The following is a 15,358-nucleotide window of genomic DNA, read 5'->3' on the forward strand; positions in this document are numbered from 1 at the left end:
CCATAAGGGTGGTGTCATCTGCATATCTGAGGTTATTGATATTTCTCCCGGCAATCTTGATTCCAGCTTGTGCTTCTTCCAGCCCAGCGTTCCTCATGATGCACTCTGCATATAAGTTAAATAAGCAGGGTGATAATATACAACCTTGATGTACTCCTTTTCCTATTTGGAACCAGTCTGTTGTTGCATGTCCAGTTCTAACTGTTGCTTCCTGACCTGCATACAGGTTTCTCAAGAGGCAGGTCAGGTGGATATATTACTAAATGCTGAAAGTATTCAAAGAAAAGTACAATATTCCTGCCCTGAGGAGGTTACAGTATGGCTGGTAAACAAATAATGCAAAGATGAAATAACCTAAGAGCACTGACAAAGCAATAAAGCATACATACAAGAACAAACTGAACGCCTACATGCTAAGGTGACACAGAGGAAAGGGCCTAATCAAGAATACCTTGGTGAGACAGGTGAGGCTTTAACATTTCTTACCGATCTTTAGTAGACAGAGGAAATGTCTGGCCTTCACAGAGTAACCTCTGCTCTCTGATTTGGAAGGAATGAATTTGTCTCTAGGACCAACTCTGGACACATTACTAATTATTTCAATATAGCACAAAACAAATGAAACTAAACAAAATCTTACTTTTAGCAAAAATCTAATTTTTTAGATTAAGAACTTTAAAATGAGGAAAATTACTCTGTAGTGTTTGGCCACTTAAAAATCACTTCTTTCAGATCATCAACTTACTTTGGTGAACGTCTAGCATGAAACCATGAAAATGAACACGTTTTTTCCTCTTCATTTCCACATAAGCATAAAACATGTCCATCACCATTGTTTTCCCTGTACCTTAAAAAAAAAAATACTATTAAAAACAGTAGGTACTGATTGCTCTACCGATTGTTCATTAGCTTTGGCATAATGAACCCACACTCTGCTACTGGAAAACTTAATACTATGTTACTTTTTTTTTTTTAAAGGAGTGTTTATTTCTTATGTTAAACTACCTAAAAATAAAATGTTGATATTATTCTTTTCTGTTAAAAATCCTGTTTTTAGGAAATACAACATCTAGCTAGCACTTTGGGGACTATTATCCTCCAGAGAACTATGTTCATAACTGGCAAGATTTACAGATTATTTATCAGTCAGTTTCTCTTCTGAAAGGCACAAGAATAAATAAAATAATTATTTTATTATTTAAAATGATAATAAAATAAGTAATGGCCCTTACTTAGCATGAAAAAAAGTGTCAGTAACTCAGTCATGTCTGACTTCTTGCAACCCTGTGGACTGAGCCCACCAGGCTCCTCTGTCCATGGAATTCTCCAGGCAAGAATATTGGAGTGGCTAGCCATTCCCTTCTCCAGGGTATCTTCCAGACCCGAGGATCAAACCTGGGTTTCCCTCATCCTAGGCAGATTCTTTATCATCTGAGCCACCAGGGAAGCCGGTAGAACTGTCTTAGGTACTATAGAAAATTCACCAGTAAAAATAAGAAAATATAGACTAGCTCTAACATAAAAACTGCAAATAAATAATAGCTGTAGATTAGAGCTGGATAACTGACAATTATAATACTTTTTTAAAAAGCTGAGAATATAGGCTTTTAAAAGAAATTCAGATACAGATACAGTTAAATTCAGATATGGTTAACCTTTATAATTAAATTATCCAACTTTAATAATTTTAAAGTTAAATAAATACACACACTCTGAAACTTTCAATCACTATGATCACATTAGTAATCGAAGAATCAACAGCCTGAGCATTTAACAAGGCATGCACAGGAAGCCTATTCCCTCACAGAAAGCCCAGAGCTCTGGGGACACTGCAAGTGATCAAGTTCATTTCACACCCAGCATTCCCCAGCAGGCAGGCCAGGGAATGCTGGTCTTGTCTCTCATCCTCACGGCTTCCTCTACTATCCCTTGTACACTGTTGGTGGGAATGTAAATTGGTGCAGTATCTATGGAAAACAGTATGGAGATAGCTTTAAAAACTAAAAATAGAACTACCATGTGATCCAGCAATTCTACTCTTGGGTATATATCTGGAAAGAATGAAAACACCAACTTTAAAAGATGCATGCATCACAATGTTCACGGAAGCACTATTTACAGCAGCCAAGATGTGGAAGCAACCCAACTGCCCATCAGCAGACAACTGGGTTAAGAAGATGAGCCCTGTGTCACTCCAGATTTTAGCTTGCAGGCACTCTCCAGATCGCTGCACAGAAAGAGGGAATCCAAGTAAAACACCCAGGTCTAACTGAGTTGGGCTAAGAGATGAGGATTGTGGGAGTCCAAAATGCAGGTGAAAATTGTGAGGCAAAGTGCCAGAGAAGGGGCAGTTATATAATGAAAGAGCCCCGTGGGCACTCTTCAGTCTTTCACTGAATAACAGCTGTTTACATGTAAGGTGATACCTCATGACTCGAGGCAAAGAAAGCTGTGAGATGAGCCATTTCCAGAGATACTGATACATACAACGACTTGAATGACGGTCCACTGAATTATGCTGAGTGAAAAAAAGGAAGCCAATCTTAAAAAGCTACAAGCTTTCTTATTTATATAACATTCTTGAAATGACAGAATTTTAGAAATGGAGAAGAGAGGAGTGGTTGCCAGGATGTAGAAATGGAGAGTGAATAGGTATGGTTATAAAATGATGGGCAATACAAGGAAATCTTGTGGTAATACAACCGTTCAGTACCTTGACTAGGGCAGTGGATATATGAACTTACATAGGTGATAAACTGTATAGAAATAAATATATACACCTAAGTGAGTACAGCACAGCCGATGTGGAACTCCCAGATACAGAGGGCCAAGTGCATTCCTTGCACTATGCCATTTTATATAAGGGACATGAATATTACCAAATTTTTATATCCTCGAGGACTACTGGAACCAATACCCTGTGGATACCTAGGGATGACTATACAAGTAAAGCTGGAGAAATCTGAATAGGATCAGTGAATTGAATCAATGTCAATATCCTGGTTTTGATATTTATACTACACTTTTGCAAAATGTTGCCTTAGCAGGGAAATGAGTAAAGTGCATAGAGATCTCTCTGCATTACTTCTTATAACTCCATCTGAATCTATAATTATCTCAATGACATTTTCAAATAAAAATTACTTCAAATAAATCAAGCTGGCATGTAAGTAACTTAACTACCTGTCACCATAAAATTCAACAGATAAAAATTAGATACTCCTGGAACCCTCCTATACTGTTCAGTTCAGCTCAGTTCAGTCGCTCAGTCGTGTCCAACATTCCGCAACCCCACGGACTGCAGCACCTCAGGCCTCCCTGTCCATCACCAACTCCCGTAGTTTACCCAAACTCATGTCCATTGAGTTGGTGATGCCATCCAACCATCTCATCCTCTGTCATCCCTTCTCCTACCTTCAATCTTTCCCAGCATCAGGGTCTTTTCAAATGAGTCAGCTCTTCGCATCAGGTGGCCAAAATATTGGAGTTTCAGCTTTAACATCAGTCATTCCAATGAACACTCAGGACTGATCTCCTTTAGGATGGACTGGTTGGATCTCCTTGCAGTCCAAGGGACTCTCAAGTCTTCTCTAACACCACAGTTCAAAAGCATCAATTCTTCAGTGCTCAGCTATCTTTATAGTCCAACTCTCACATCCATATATATTTATATTAAACTGAGATGATGAATGGAAACTAAACTTATTGCTGTAAGTTTGAAATAAGTTTAGTTTTGCAATACATTCACTGTGTTGTTCAACTTAAGCTTACATATGTCATATATGAATCATAATGTTATATATGAATTACATCTCAATAAAACTAGAAAAACTTGTCAATTAAAAAAAATTAGATAATCCTGGAATCCTCCTATACTGTTGGTGGGAATGTAAAGTAGTACAGCCATTATGGAGAATAGTATGGAGGTTCCTTAAGAAACTAAAAATAGAATTACCATATCATCCAACAATCCCACAACTGGGCATATACCCAAAGAAAACAATAATTCAAAAAGATATAGGCACCCAAATGTTCACTGCAACACTATTTACAATAGCCAGGACATGGAAGCAACCTAAATGTCAATCAACAGAGTAATGGATAAAGAAGATGTGATACATATATACGATGGAATGTTATTCAACAATGAAAAAGAACAAAATAATGCCTCTTACAGCAACTTGGAGGGACTTAGAGATTATCACAATGAGTGAAGTAAGTCAGACAACAGAAAGACAAATACCATATGATATGGCTTACATGTGGAATCTTAAAAAAAGGGTATAAGTGAACTTATTTCCAAAACAGAAGTAGAGTCAAAGATATAGGAAACAAACTTAGAGTTACCAGAGGATAAGGAGAAGGGAGGGATAAACCGGGAGATTGGGACTGACATATATATATACTGTGCATGTGTACTAAGTTGCCTCAGTCATGTCTGACTCTTTGAGACCCTATGGATTGTAGCCCACCAGGCTCCTCTGTCCATGGGATTCTCCAGGCAAGAATACTGAAGTGGGTTGCCATGCCCTCCTCCAGGGGATCTTCCCGACCCAGGGATTGAACTCAGGTCTCCTGCATTACAGGCGGATTCTTTACCATCTGAGCCACCAGGAAAGCCCACATACATACTATTATATGTAAAACAGAAAACAATTAGAACCTGCTGTATAGCATAGGGAAACCTACTCAGTACCCTGTAATGGTCTATATGGGAAAAGAATCTAAAAAGGAGTGGGTGTATGTATATATATATAAACTGATTCACTCCGCTGTATAGCAGAAAGTAACACAACATTGTAAATCAACTACATTCCTGTTAAAAACTTTTAAAGATTATATAATTCTCACATTGTTTGAAAAAAAATGTGAAAAAATTCAACACACATTCACAGTAAAAACTGAGCAAACTACAAAAAGAAGCAAACTTCCTTGACCTCATAAAGGACAAATGCCAAAAAACCTACAGTGAAAAGATACTCAATAACCTTTCAAAAATTCGAATTAAAACTACAATGAGATACAACTTCATATCCATTACGATAGATATTATGAAAACAACAAACAAAGTCAGGTTGATAAAGATGCGGAAAAATGGGAAAACTTGTACATTACTGGCGGGAATGTAAAATGGTGCCGTTGCTATGGAAAACAGTATGGCAGTTCCTAAAAAAATTAAACATAAAATGATCAGGTGATCTAGCAATTCCACTACTGGATATATACAAAACAACTGAAAGTTGGGATTCAAACAATATTTGTACATCAATGTTTACAGCAGCATTATTCACTAGTCAAAAGATGGGAACAACCCAAACATCCATCAGTAGATGAATGAATAAACAAAACTGGTATAAACAATACGATAGAATATTATTTAGCCTTTAAGAAAGCATGAAATTCTGACATACACTACAACACGGATGAATCCTGAAGACACTATGCTAGATGAAATGACTCAGAAACAAAAGGATAAGTAAGCATTATACGATCCTACTTACAAGAGGTCCTAAAGTAGCAGTGAGTGATCCAAGATCACTGCAGATGGTGACTGCAGTCAGGAAATTAAAAGACGCTTGCTCCTTGGAAGAGAAGCTATGACCAACCTAGACAGCATATTAAAAGGCAGAGGACATTACTTTGCCAACAAAGGTCCATATAGTCAAAGCTACGGTTTTTCAGCAGTCATGTGTGGACATGAGAGTTGGATCAGAAAGAAAGCTGAGCACCAAAGAATTGATGCTTTTGAACTGAAGTGTTGGAGAAAACTCTTGAGAATCTCATGGACTGCAAGGAGATCCAACCAGTCCATCCTAAAGGAAATCAGTCCTGAATATTGACTGGAAGAACTGATGCTGAACCTGAAACTCCAAATCTTTGGCCACCAGATGCGAAGAACTAACTTACTGGAAAAGACCCTGATGCTGGGAAGATTGAAGGCAGGAGGAGAAGGGGATGACAGAGGATGAGATAGTTGGATGACATCACCAACTCGATGCACATGGGTTTGAGAAAGCTTCAGGAGTTGATGATGGACAGGGAGGCCTGGCGTGCTGTACTCCATGGTGTCACAGGGAGTCAGACACAACTGAGCAACTGAACTAAAAGTAGTCAAATTCCTAGAGACAGAAGTAGAATGTTGGTTGCCAGGGACTGAGAGGGAGGAGTTATAGAATGGGGTATTATTGTTTAATAGGTACAGAGTTTCAGTTAGGGAAGACGAAAGTGTTTGGAGACAAATAGAGGTGATATCTGCACAACAATTTCAATGTACTTAATGCCTTTGAACCATACAGTTAAAAAATAAAATTTATATATATGTTGCCACCACCACCACAACAAAAAACTAATACATTAACACACACACCCCCTATAGTCAACATCATACTTACTAAGGAAGACTGAACACTTCTCCCTAAAATTTGACACAAGGACACCCACTGTCATGACTTCTATTCAACACTGTACGGCATTCTAGCTAATGAAATGAGGCAACAAAAATAACTATTGAACAGAAGGCATAGACATTATAAAGGGAGAAAGTAAACTGCTTTTATTTACAGACATGATTGCATACCAAATAACCACTAGAGTTAATAACTGAGTTTAGCAAAGTCATCAAAAAATCAATTGATTCTACATATTAGCAGTGATCAACTGGAAATTTAAATGTTAACATACAATACCATTTGCTAAAGCTTTTGACTGTGTGGATCACAACAAACTGGAAAATTCAAGAGATGGGAATACCAGACTACCTTACCTGCCTCCTGAGAAACCTGTATGCAAGTCAAAAAGCAACAGTTAGAACCAGACATGGAACAACGCACTGGTTCCAAATAGGGAAAGGAGTACGTCAAGGCTGTATATTGTCACCGTGCTTATTTAATTTATATGCAGAATACATCATGTGAAATGCCGGTCTGGATGAAGCACAAGCTGGAATCAAGATTGCTGGGAGAAATATCAATAACCTCAGATATGCAGATGACACCACCCTTATGGCAGAAAGTGAAGAATTAAAGAGCCTCCTGATGAAGGTGAAAGAGGAGAGTGAAAAAGCTGGCTTAAAACTCAACATTCAAAACACGAAGATCATGGCATCCGGTTCCATCACTTCATGGCAAATGAGAGGTGATAAAGTGGAACAGTGACAGATTTCATTTTCTTAGGCTCCAAAATCACTGGGGATGGTGACTACAGCCATGAAATTAAAAGATGCTTGTTCCTTGGAAGAAAAGCTATGATAAACCTAGATAGCATATTAAAAAGCAGCGACATTACTTTGCCAACAAAGGTCCATCTAGTCAAAGCTATGGTTTTTCCAGTGGTCATGTATGGATGTGAGAGTTGGACCACAAAGAAGGCTGAGCGCTGAAGAATTGATGCTTTGGAACTTGGTGTTGGTGAAGACTCTCTAGATTCCCTTGGACTGTAAGGAGATCTAACTAGTCAATCCCAAAAGAAATCAATCCTGAATATTCATTGAAAGGACTGATGCTGAAGCTGAAGCTCCAATACTCTGGCCATCTGATGCAAAGACCTGACTCATTAGAAAAGACTCTGATGTTGGAAAAGATTGAAGACAGGAGGAGAAGGGGATGACAGAGAATGAGATGGTAGGATGGTGGCATCACCAACTCAATGGACATGAGTTTGATCAAGCTCTGGAAGATGGTGAAGGACAGGGAAGCCTGGCGTGCTGCAGTCCATGGAGTTACAAAGAGTCAGACACGACTGAGCGACGACCAACAACAACCATTTGCAGTAGCATTAGAAAACACAGAAAACACTGGTCACTGGAATAAATTTATCGAAACACATGGCAGACCTCTGTACTACAAACTAAAGAACACCACTGAGAGAAATTAAAGAAAATATTTTAAAATTAAGAAATATACCATGCTGATAGATTGGAATGCTCAATATTTTAAGCTATCAATTCTCTGTAGACATTGATTTTTAACATACTCCCAGTCAAAATCCCAGGATCAGGATTTTTTTTTTAATGAACAAACTAATTCTAAAATGAACGTGGAAATGCAAAGGCAATAGAATAGCCAAAATAATCTTGAAAAAGACAAAATTGGAAGACTCACATCACACTTCAGTGTGCATCAGCAATGTCCAGGTTATAGGAAATCCTACAGGATAAAGAAGTTTATATGTGTGTGGTGTGCACACACCCAAGGCTATACTACCTCAGGATGTAAAGTAAATGACTGTGCATCACATCCCAAAAAGCCATTGACACAGCTTGTAAACCTTGAGTGAGCAAAGGCTGTGTCTGCTTTCATTCACCATGACATTTCCAGAAACATCAGACGACCTGGCACAAGGCAGGTGCTTATTTGTCAAGTAACTGGAAGAATGTTGGGGAAAAGTAGGGAAGCAACCAACACTAAATTTCCCTTACCTCACAATTTTGCTTTGGCATCTACAGAATCCTAAATAAAACCTTGTAATTTTCTCAAGACAATCTTACTAGGGGACTCATTTATAAAACCTAAACTCTTGTGCGTGATAAGTCGCTTCAATCACACCGGACTCTTTGCAACCTTATGGACTGTAGCCCACCAGGTTCCTCTGTCCATGGAACTGTCCAGGCAAAAATACTGGAGAGGGTTGCCATGCCCTTCTCCAGGGGATCATTCCAACCCAGGGATCAAAGCTGCATCTCGTATCTCCTGCAATGGCAGGAGGACTCTTTATCACTAGTGCCACCTGGGAAGCCATGTAAACTCTAGTAAATTCTAACTTTTAAGCCCATAGCTGGGAAGCCAAAAATGATTACTCAAGAGCCCCCTCTAGTGGTGCCCTTTTCACAGCTGACACCCTCCTCCCCCAACTCCCCCACAGAAGGAGCTGGAAGTGCTCCTTATTGTACTTCCATCATTGCCTCCCACTCAGCAGAATTTTGCTTTCCAACACCTAACCTTAAAACCAGTCTACCTTTCCACTGGTAAAATTAAAGGTGAGGTTAAACCAGGAGACTGCAAAAAAGGGACTTTATTCTCTTCTAATATACGAGAGAAATCATTAACCCTGTCATATCACACATTCTGTTAGTCTAGAGCTGAAACCTTGCTGTAAGAAAGCCAGTTGTAGGATAAGAATGAAGCCACAAAATACTACTACTGCAGCCTTTGGTTTTTGCATGAGATATAATAAGCTTTTTATTAATGAAACATCTCAAGATTGAACCATGATGATATCAATGTTCCTGGGGTTCCCTAGCCTACCTGATCAATTATCTCAACACACCTATGAAGATAAGAGCAGAGTGAAGTGGGTATAACAGAGCCCAAGCCAAGGGCAGGAATAAGGAGAGGAAAAGGGATTGCTATAAAACAGACATCTTTTCCATCAAGTCTCTTTAAAATTGAATACTTGTTTCCCAAGTCTAAAAAAGAAAAATAACAAAGAATAAGAGCTTGTGAAGACATTCCAAGGCTACTCTCCCAGCCAGCAAGCCCCACAAAAATGAAAATTTGACCTATCTTTTATTATCTGCTTTGTAAGAATTCTAAACTAAAGAGTAAAGCCACTAAAATGTTCACCTCACTTCCTGTTTCAGAATTCCTTTCTCTTCCCCTCTCTACATTATGAAGATGTGCCTAGCCAAAGATTACCACACATCCAGCCTATTCATGATAACATGAATATAGCATGTTATCACATCTTTTCCAATTCTTTCATTCAGATGAATTATGTTTATTGTACCTCCCTTCAATGTATTAGAATATGGTTGTATTTTCAAAACTAAAACCCAACAACCTCCATATTTGTGCTTTTTTTTTTAAGTCCTTTTGCAGAAGTGGAAACAGTTGTGCTTTACTAACCATCTTCATTTATGGTTAAGTGGTTAAAATAACAGGGGAAACAAAGATTCTGATTTTAGCAATGACTGAACAAGAAAGTAAAGGTACAGGAAGTAAATGTTCTCCAAAGAGGCAAAAAAATGAGATCGCCCAGCGATAGCCAAAGGTGCAGACACATAAACCTGATCAAGTACCTGATATAAATTAGATGCTAAGTAAGCATACATTGGTCTCAGAAATATCAATTAGCTGATGAACAAAGAAAAAGAATAGTTTGAGATTCTTTCACATTTTTTAAATCTACAAGTTTCAAGAACTTAAAAGAGAAAAACAAATATCATATTTACACGTATATGTGGGATCTAGAAAAATGGTTCAAATGAACCTACCTGCAAAGCAGATATAGAGACAAAGACACAGAGAACAAACGTATGGACACCAAGAGGGGAAAGGGTGGATGGGATGAATTGGGAGACTGGGCCTGACATATATACACTGCTATGAAGCTCAACATTCAGAAAACAAAGATCATGGCATCTGGTCCCATCACTTCATGGGAAATAGATGGAAAAACAGTGGAAACAGTGTCAGACTTTGTTTTTTTGGGCTCCAGAATCACTGCAGATGCTGATTGCAGCCATGAAATTAAAAGACGCTTGCTCCTTGGAAGGAAAGTTATGACCAACCTTGATAGTATATTAAAAAGCAGAGACATTACTTTGCCAACCAAGGTCCATCTAGTCAAGGCAATGGTTTTTCCCGTGGTCATGTATGGATGTGAGAGTTGGACTGTGAAGAAGGCTGATCGCCGAAGAATCGATGCTTTTGAACTGTGGTGTTGGAGAAGACTCTTGAGAGTCCATTATACTGCAAGGAGATCCAACCAGTCCATTCTAAAGGAGATCAATCCTGGATGTTCATTGGAGGGACTGATGCTAAAGCTGAAACTGCAATACTTTGGCCACCTCATGCGACGAGTTGACTCACTGGAAAAGACTCTGATGCTGGGAAAGGTTGGGGGTGGGAGGAGAAGGGGACGACGGAGAATGAGATGGCTGGATGGCATCACCGACTCTGTGGACATGAGTTTGAGTGAGCTCCGGGAGTTGGTGATGGACAGGGAGGCCTGGCGTGCTGTGATTCATGGGGTCGCGGAGAGTCGGACACGACTGAGCGACTGAACTGAACTGAACTGATGCATGAAACAGAAAACTAAGGAGAAGCCACTGCAAAGCACAGGACCCTCTACTCAATGCTCTGCAGTTACAAAGAGGGGATATATGTGTAGGTAGAGCTGACTCACTCTCCTATGGAGCAGAAACTAACATGACATTGTAAAGCAGCTAAACGCCAATAAAAATGTTTTTAATAATTTAGAAAGAAATACAAAAGGACTTCAGGAATCTCTATCATTCCCTTTTTAAAAACTGAACAATAATCATTTATTACATTTGCTAAATCTATAAATGTAAAACAGGCATTTAGAGGAATTACTAAACATCAGAGTAAGAGAGACGACCAAGAAAAGAAAAGAACAGTCTGACCTTTAAGGCAGTGTAACTGCTTATCCAACTCCTATTATCCTAAAATTCTTACTAAGATAATAAACCTCTGCCACCACTTCCTCACAATGAAAATTTGTTATGGCTACAGGGGAGTCTGAAGCTTGTTGATCAGTCAAGGACTAAAACTGAAGTGACTGACAAGCCATAAGGCCAGATGACAGAAGAGCCACTTTCATGACATCAGTGAAGGTGGATAACTACGGAAAGGTTTAGGACTAGAACAACAGGATTTGGTTGAAGGAAAACTGAAGCCAGAAAACAGACAACTTCATCAATAATGCAGTCAAGGAAGAAGCAAGCCAACTGATTAGGAAAATCTATTACAGAAAGGTTTACCAGGTGGCTCATTCACCCGCCAATGCAGGAGACACCAGAGATGTGGGTTCAATCCCTGGGTCAGGAAGATCTCCTGGAGTAGGAAATGGCAACCCACTCCACTATTCCTGCCTGGAAAATTCCATGGATAGGGGAGCCTGTCGGGTTACGGTTCACAGGGCTGCAAAGAATCGAACATGACTGAGCATGCCCACATATTACAGAAACTGACAGTTCACAAAGTTTCCAAGAAAATGAGTCTTCGTGCCCAATGACTGGAAGTGCGAGAAGGAAATGTTACCACTTATATGTTTAGAATGTGCAGTCATCACTATACTAAAGATAACTAAATTAGGGGCAAGAGTTTAGATTATGAGTAGAAGTATTAGTGGAAATTAAAAGTAAAAATGAGCAACTTATTGTTTTAAGTTATTAAGCTGAGTCAAATAGCACAGAGCAATGAGATTCTGATTTATTAAATAACCTATCTAGAGGTGATTTCTGTCACGGAGATCGACTGACTTTATACATTAAAACAATGTTTGCACCTTAACATGCTAACTAATCATGCCTTCAACTACAGTCACAGCCCATGAGAAATAAAAGTAAAAACTAAGAAATCTACAATCCTCTCCTCTCCCCTATTTTGCCTCACCCCATCCTATTCCTGCTGGTGGTGGGTTGAAAGATAGAAATGGAAGTTATCGCTGAGTGAAAGCTAGGAAACTTTTTGTTCAGACCACTTAAAACTTATTTTAAAACACTTACCCACATCTCCATAAACATACAGGCCCCTTGGAGGCTTGCTCCTTGAAAAAAGCTGCAAATTAAGAACAAATTATAAATCTCCAATGTGGAAATAAATGAATATCATCATACACATAGTGTTCCTAACCAAGCTATATGTAGGAGTGAAACAGGCTACTGCACACAGTAAGTACAAAAAACTTGATGTAAAGGCTATGAATGTCCCACTTAGATTTTAACATAGAAGGCAAGAATCAGTAGCTCAGAGCAAAGCTCTGAAATCACACAACTTAAGTTTACACCTCCTTCACCATTTACTAACCATGTATTCGTCCCACTCTTTTGCAAATGGGCTCCCCAAACAATGACAGCCTAGTTCATTCCCAGCAACCAAGAGATCGAAAGACTTTTTATGGAGAAACTAAATGGTTTCCAGAAAAAAAGGCACTTGTGTGTTGGTTTCACCCAAAGAAAGAACGGGATGCCTATCAGATCACCTTACAGTAAAGCACACTAGTCAACAAATCTCTTAAGATACAGCCTTCAATCAGCTCATTAGTATCTGAAATGACACTAAAATGATTTGACAGCTTAGAATCAATAGAAATTGGAAGGAAAAAAAAAAATTCTCATTACAAAAGTTGGAGACCACAGCAAATACACAGAGGAAACAGAGATTACACAGACAGCAAAAGGAAACTTCAAAATAAAACTGTAACCAGTATAACTAATATGCTGAGGAAAATAAGTTATTAAAACTATAAAGCAAGAAAAAAATGCAATTTTTAAAAGGAATACTAAGAACAGAAGAGAGTACTTTGAAATTTAACATACAGTACCAGAAATAAAATGCCAGAAATAAAACAAATGGTAACAATAAAAGATGGAAAATATAACAAAATTATGGGATTAATTCAGGAGGTCCAAGAGCTAGCCAAAAGGAATTCCAGAAAGGGAAAAGCTAAAAAAGAGAGAAGGAAATTATCTAAGACTTTTTCAGATCTGAAGGATGAACTTTCAAGATGAGGAGGACAGAGTAAGTGTCCAGCACAATGAGGGAATTAAGACCCATACCAAGTCACAAGAGCCTCCCAGGTGGTGCTAGTGGTAAAGATCCTGCCTGCCAATGCAGGAGACATAAGAGACACCAGTTCAATCCCTGGGTTGCAAAGATCCTGTGGAGGTGGGCATGGCAACCCACTCCAGTATTCTTGCCTGGAGAATCCCATGAACAGAGGAGCCTGGTGGGTTACAGTCCATGAGGTCACAAAGAGTTGGACACGACTGAAGCAACTTAGCTCATTCTCACTCACCAAGTCACAATCCTGAAATTTCTGACACAAGGAATATAAAGAAAATCTTACAAACATCCAAGGTGGCAGTGGAGGAGGGAGGTGATAGAGACAAGTCATAAAAAACTGATAAAATTTGAGTAAAATTTGAGAGACAATGATTTCCAATCTAACCATCAAGTGTGAAAATGGAAATTGACATTCCATATTTACAGGGTCTTAAAAAATCCTCCCCAACAGAAATATGAACACCTAGGCTCCATGAAATACAGAGGATCCTGGGAAGAACACCCTGATAAGATAGAGTTGCTCTAGAACCACAGTGGCACAAGCAGGACAAGAAAGCAATCAAGTACAGACCAAAACAGGAAGATGAAGGCTTCAAAAAAGAAACAAAATGGAACTTCTCTTTGTCTGACATTATCAACCCAAATTACCATTCTAAATTTTGTCCCACTTAGAAGAGTAACCTTCAAACTCCATGACAGTTCCCTAGACACCTATGTAAAAACGAAGGTGAGCCAGGTACAAGAGAGTGCAGAAAGAATAAAAGCAGAAAAGGGGGCTTCCAGGGACGGGGGAGCCTGGTGGGCTTCCGTCTATGGGGTCGCACAGAGTCGGCCACGACTGAAGTGACTTAGCAGCAGCAGGTGGCTCAGTAGTAAAGAATCCACCTGCCAAAGCAGAAGATGCAGGTTTGATCCCTGGGTCAGGAAGATCCCCTAGAGAAGGAAATGGCAACCCATGCCAGCATTCTTGCCGGGGAAATCCCCTGGACAAAGGAGCCTGGTGGTGCCAAAGAGTCGGACATGACTTAATGACTAAGCAACAACAAAAGCAGAAGGAAGCAAAGGTTATGCCATTTAGCACCAACCACAGCAGTAGATAATTTGACAGAGAACATTTGCAAAAGCTAGATTTCAGGATCTTTATAAACGCTTATAAAACATTATAAAATAATGCTTTTATTTTTTAATATGTGGATTCACTCCGGTAAGGCTCAGAAACCTCTCTTGCTTTCCTGTCTCTTAGCTTTCTCTATAAATCCAGCCCCTGACTTCATCAGCCCCTTCCAGAAGAACCTTCACCACAGTTTAGGCAAAAGAATCTGCTTTGCTTTGATTCTGCCAACTGGATGCCTTCCCTGTGTTCTTCTGCAAATTAACTCTCCATCTATTCTTAAATCTCAACAGAAAGAAGAAACTACTCCTGCCAAAACTTCTTAATTTGTCTTGTTTTAATATCTTACATGAACCATTCTTATACATTGGTTATTCTATTTTCAACTTTCCAGGAAAAAACCAATATGTTCCTCAGTAATTTTAAAACAGCTTCAAATTAGAAAACTTATATACAACCTAATAATCTCTAAGTACATTTTATGTATTAGAAATCTTTTGAAAACAACTTTTGCATAAAGTAACTGGCAATGTCACAGCAACTGATTACTTCCTCACAACATATTTTGCTGTGATTCAAATAGATTCAAGGGATTAGATCTGACAGACAGAGTACCTGAAGAACTATGAACGGAGGTTTGTGACATTATACAGGAGGCAGTGATTAAGACCATCCCCAACAAAAAGAAATGCAAAAAGGAAAAATGGTTGTCTGAGGA

General features: G+C 39.0%; 1 protein-coding gene across 4 annotated transcripts in view; it reads right to left on the bottom strand.

The window, feature by feature from the left end:
• Window positions 1-15,358, bottom strand: part of AFG1L (AFG1 like ATPase) — a 202,094-nt gene that overhangs the window by 140,848 nt on the left and 45,888 nt on the right. For 3 of the 4 annotated variants that reach the window (XM_088840655.1, XM_055433053.2, XM_055433052.2), the window contains exons 3-4: window positions 12,470-12,521; window positions 746-847 (exon numbers count right to left, since the gene is read on the bottom strand). The exons of the other annotated variant lie outside the window; for it this stretch is intronic. In XM_088840655.1, coding sequence (XP_088696781.1) covers window positions 746-847; window positions 12,470-12,521 — 154 coding nt within the window. The remainder of the gene's footprint in view (window positions 1-745; window positions 848-12,469; window positions 12,522-15,358) is intronic. 4 annotated transcript variants of the gene reach the window in all.

This window comes from Moschus berezovskii, chromosome 10 (assembly GCF_049115385.1).
Source record: "Moschus berezovskii isolate FMDL1 chromosome 10, NW_MosBer_1.0, whole genome shotgun sequence".
Taxonomy (NCBI): domain Eukaryota; kingdom Metazoa; phylum Chordata; class Mammalia; order Artiodactyla; family Moschidae; genus Moschus; species Moschus berezovskii.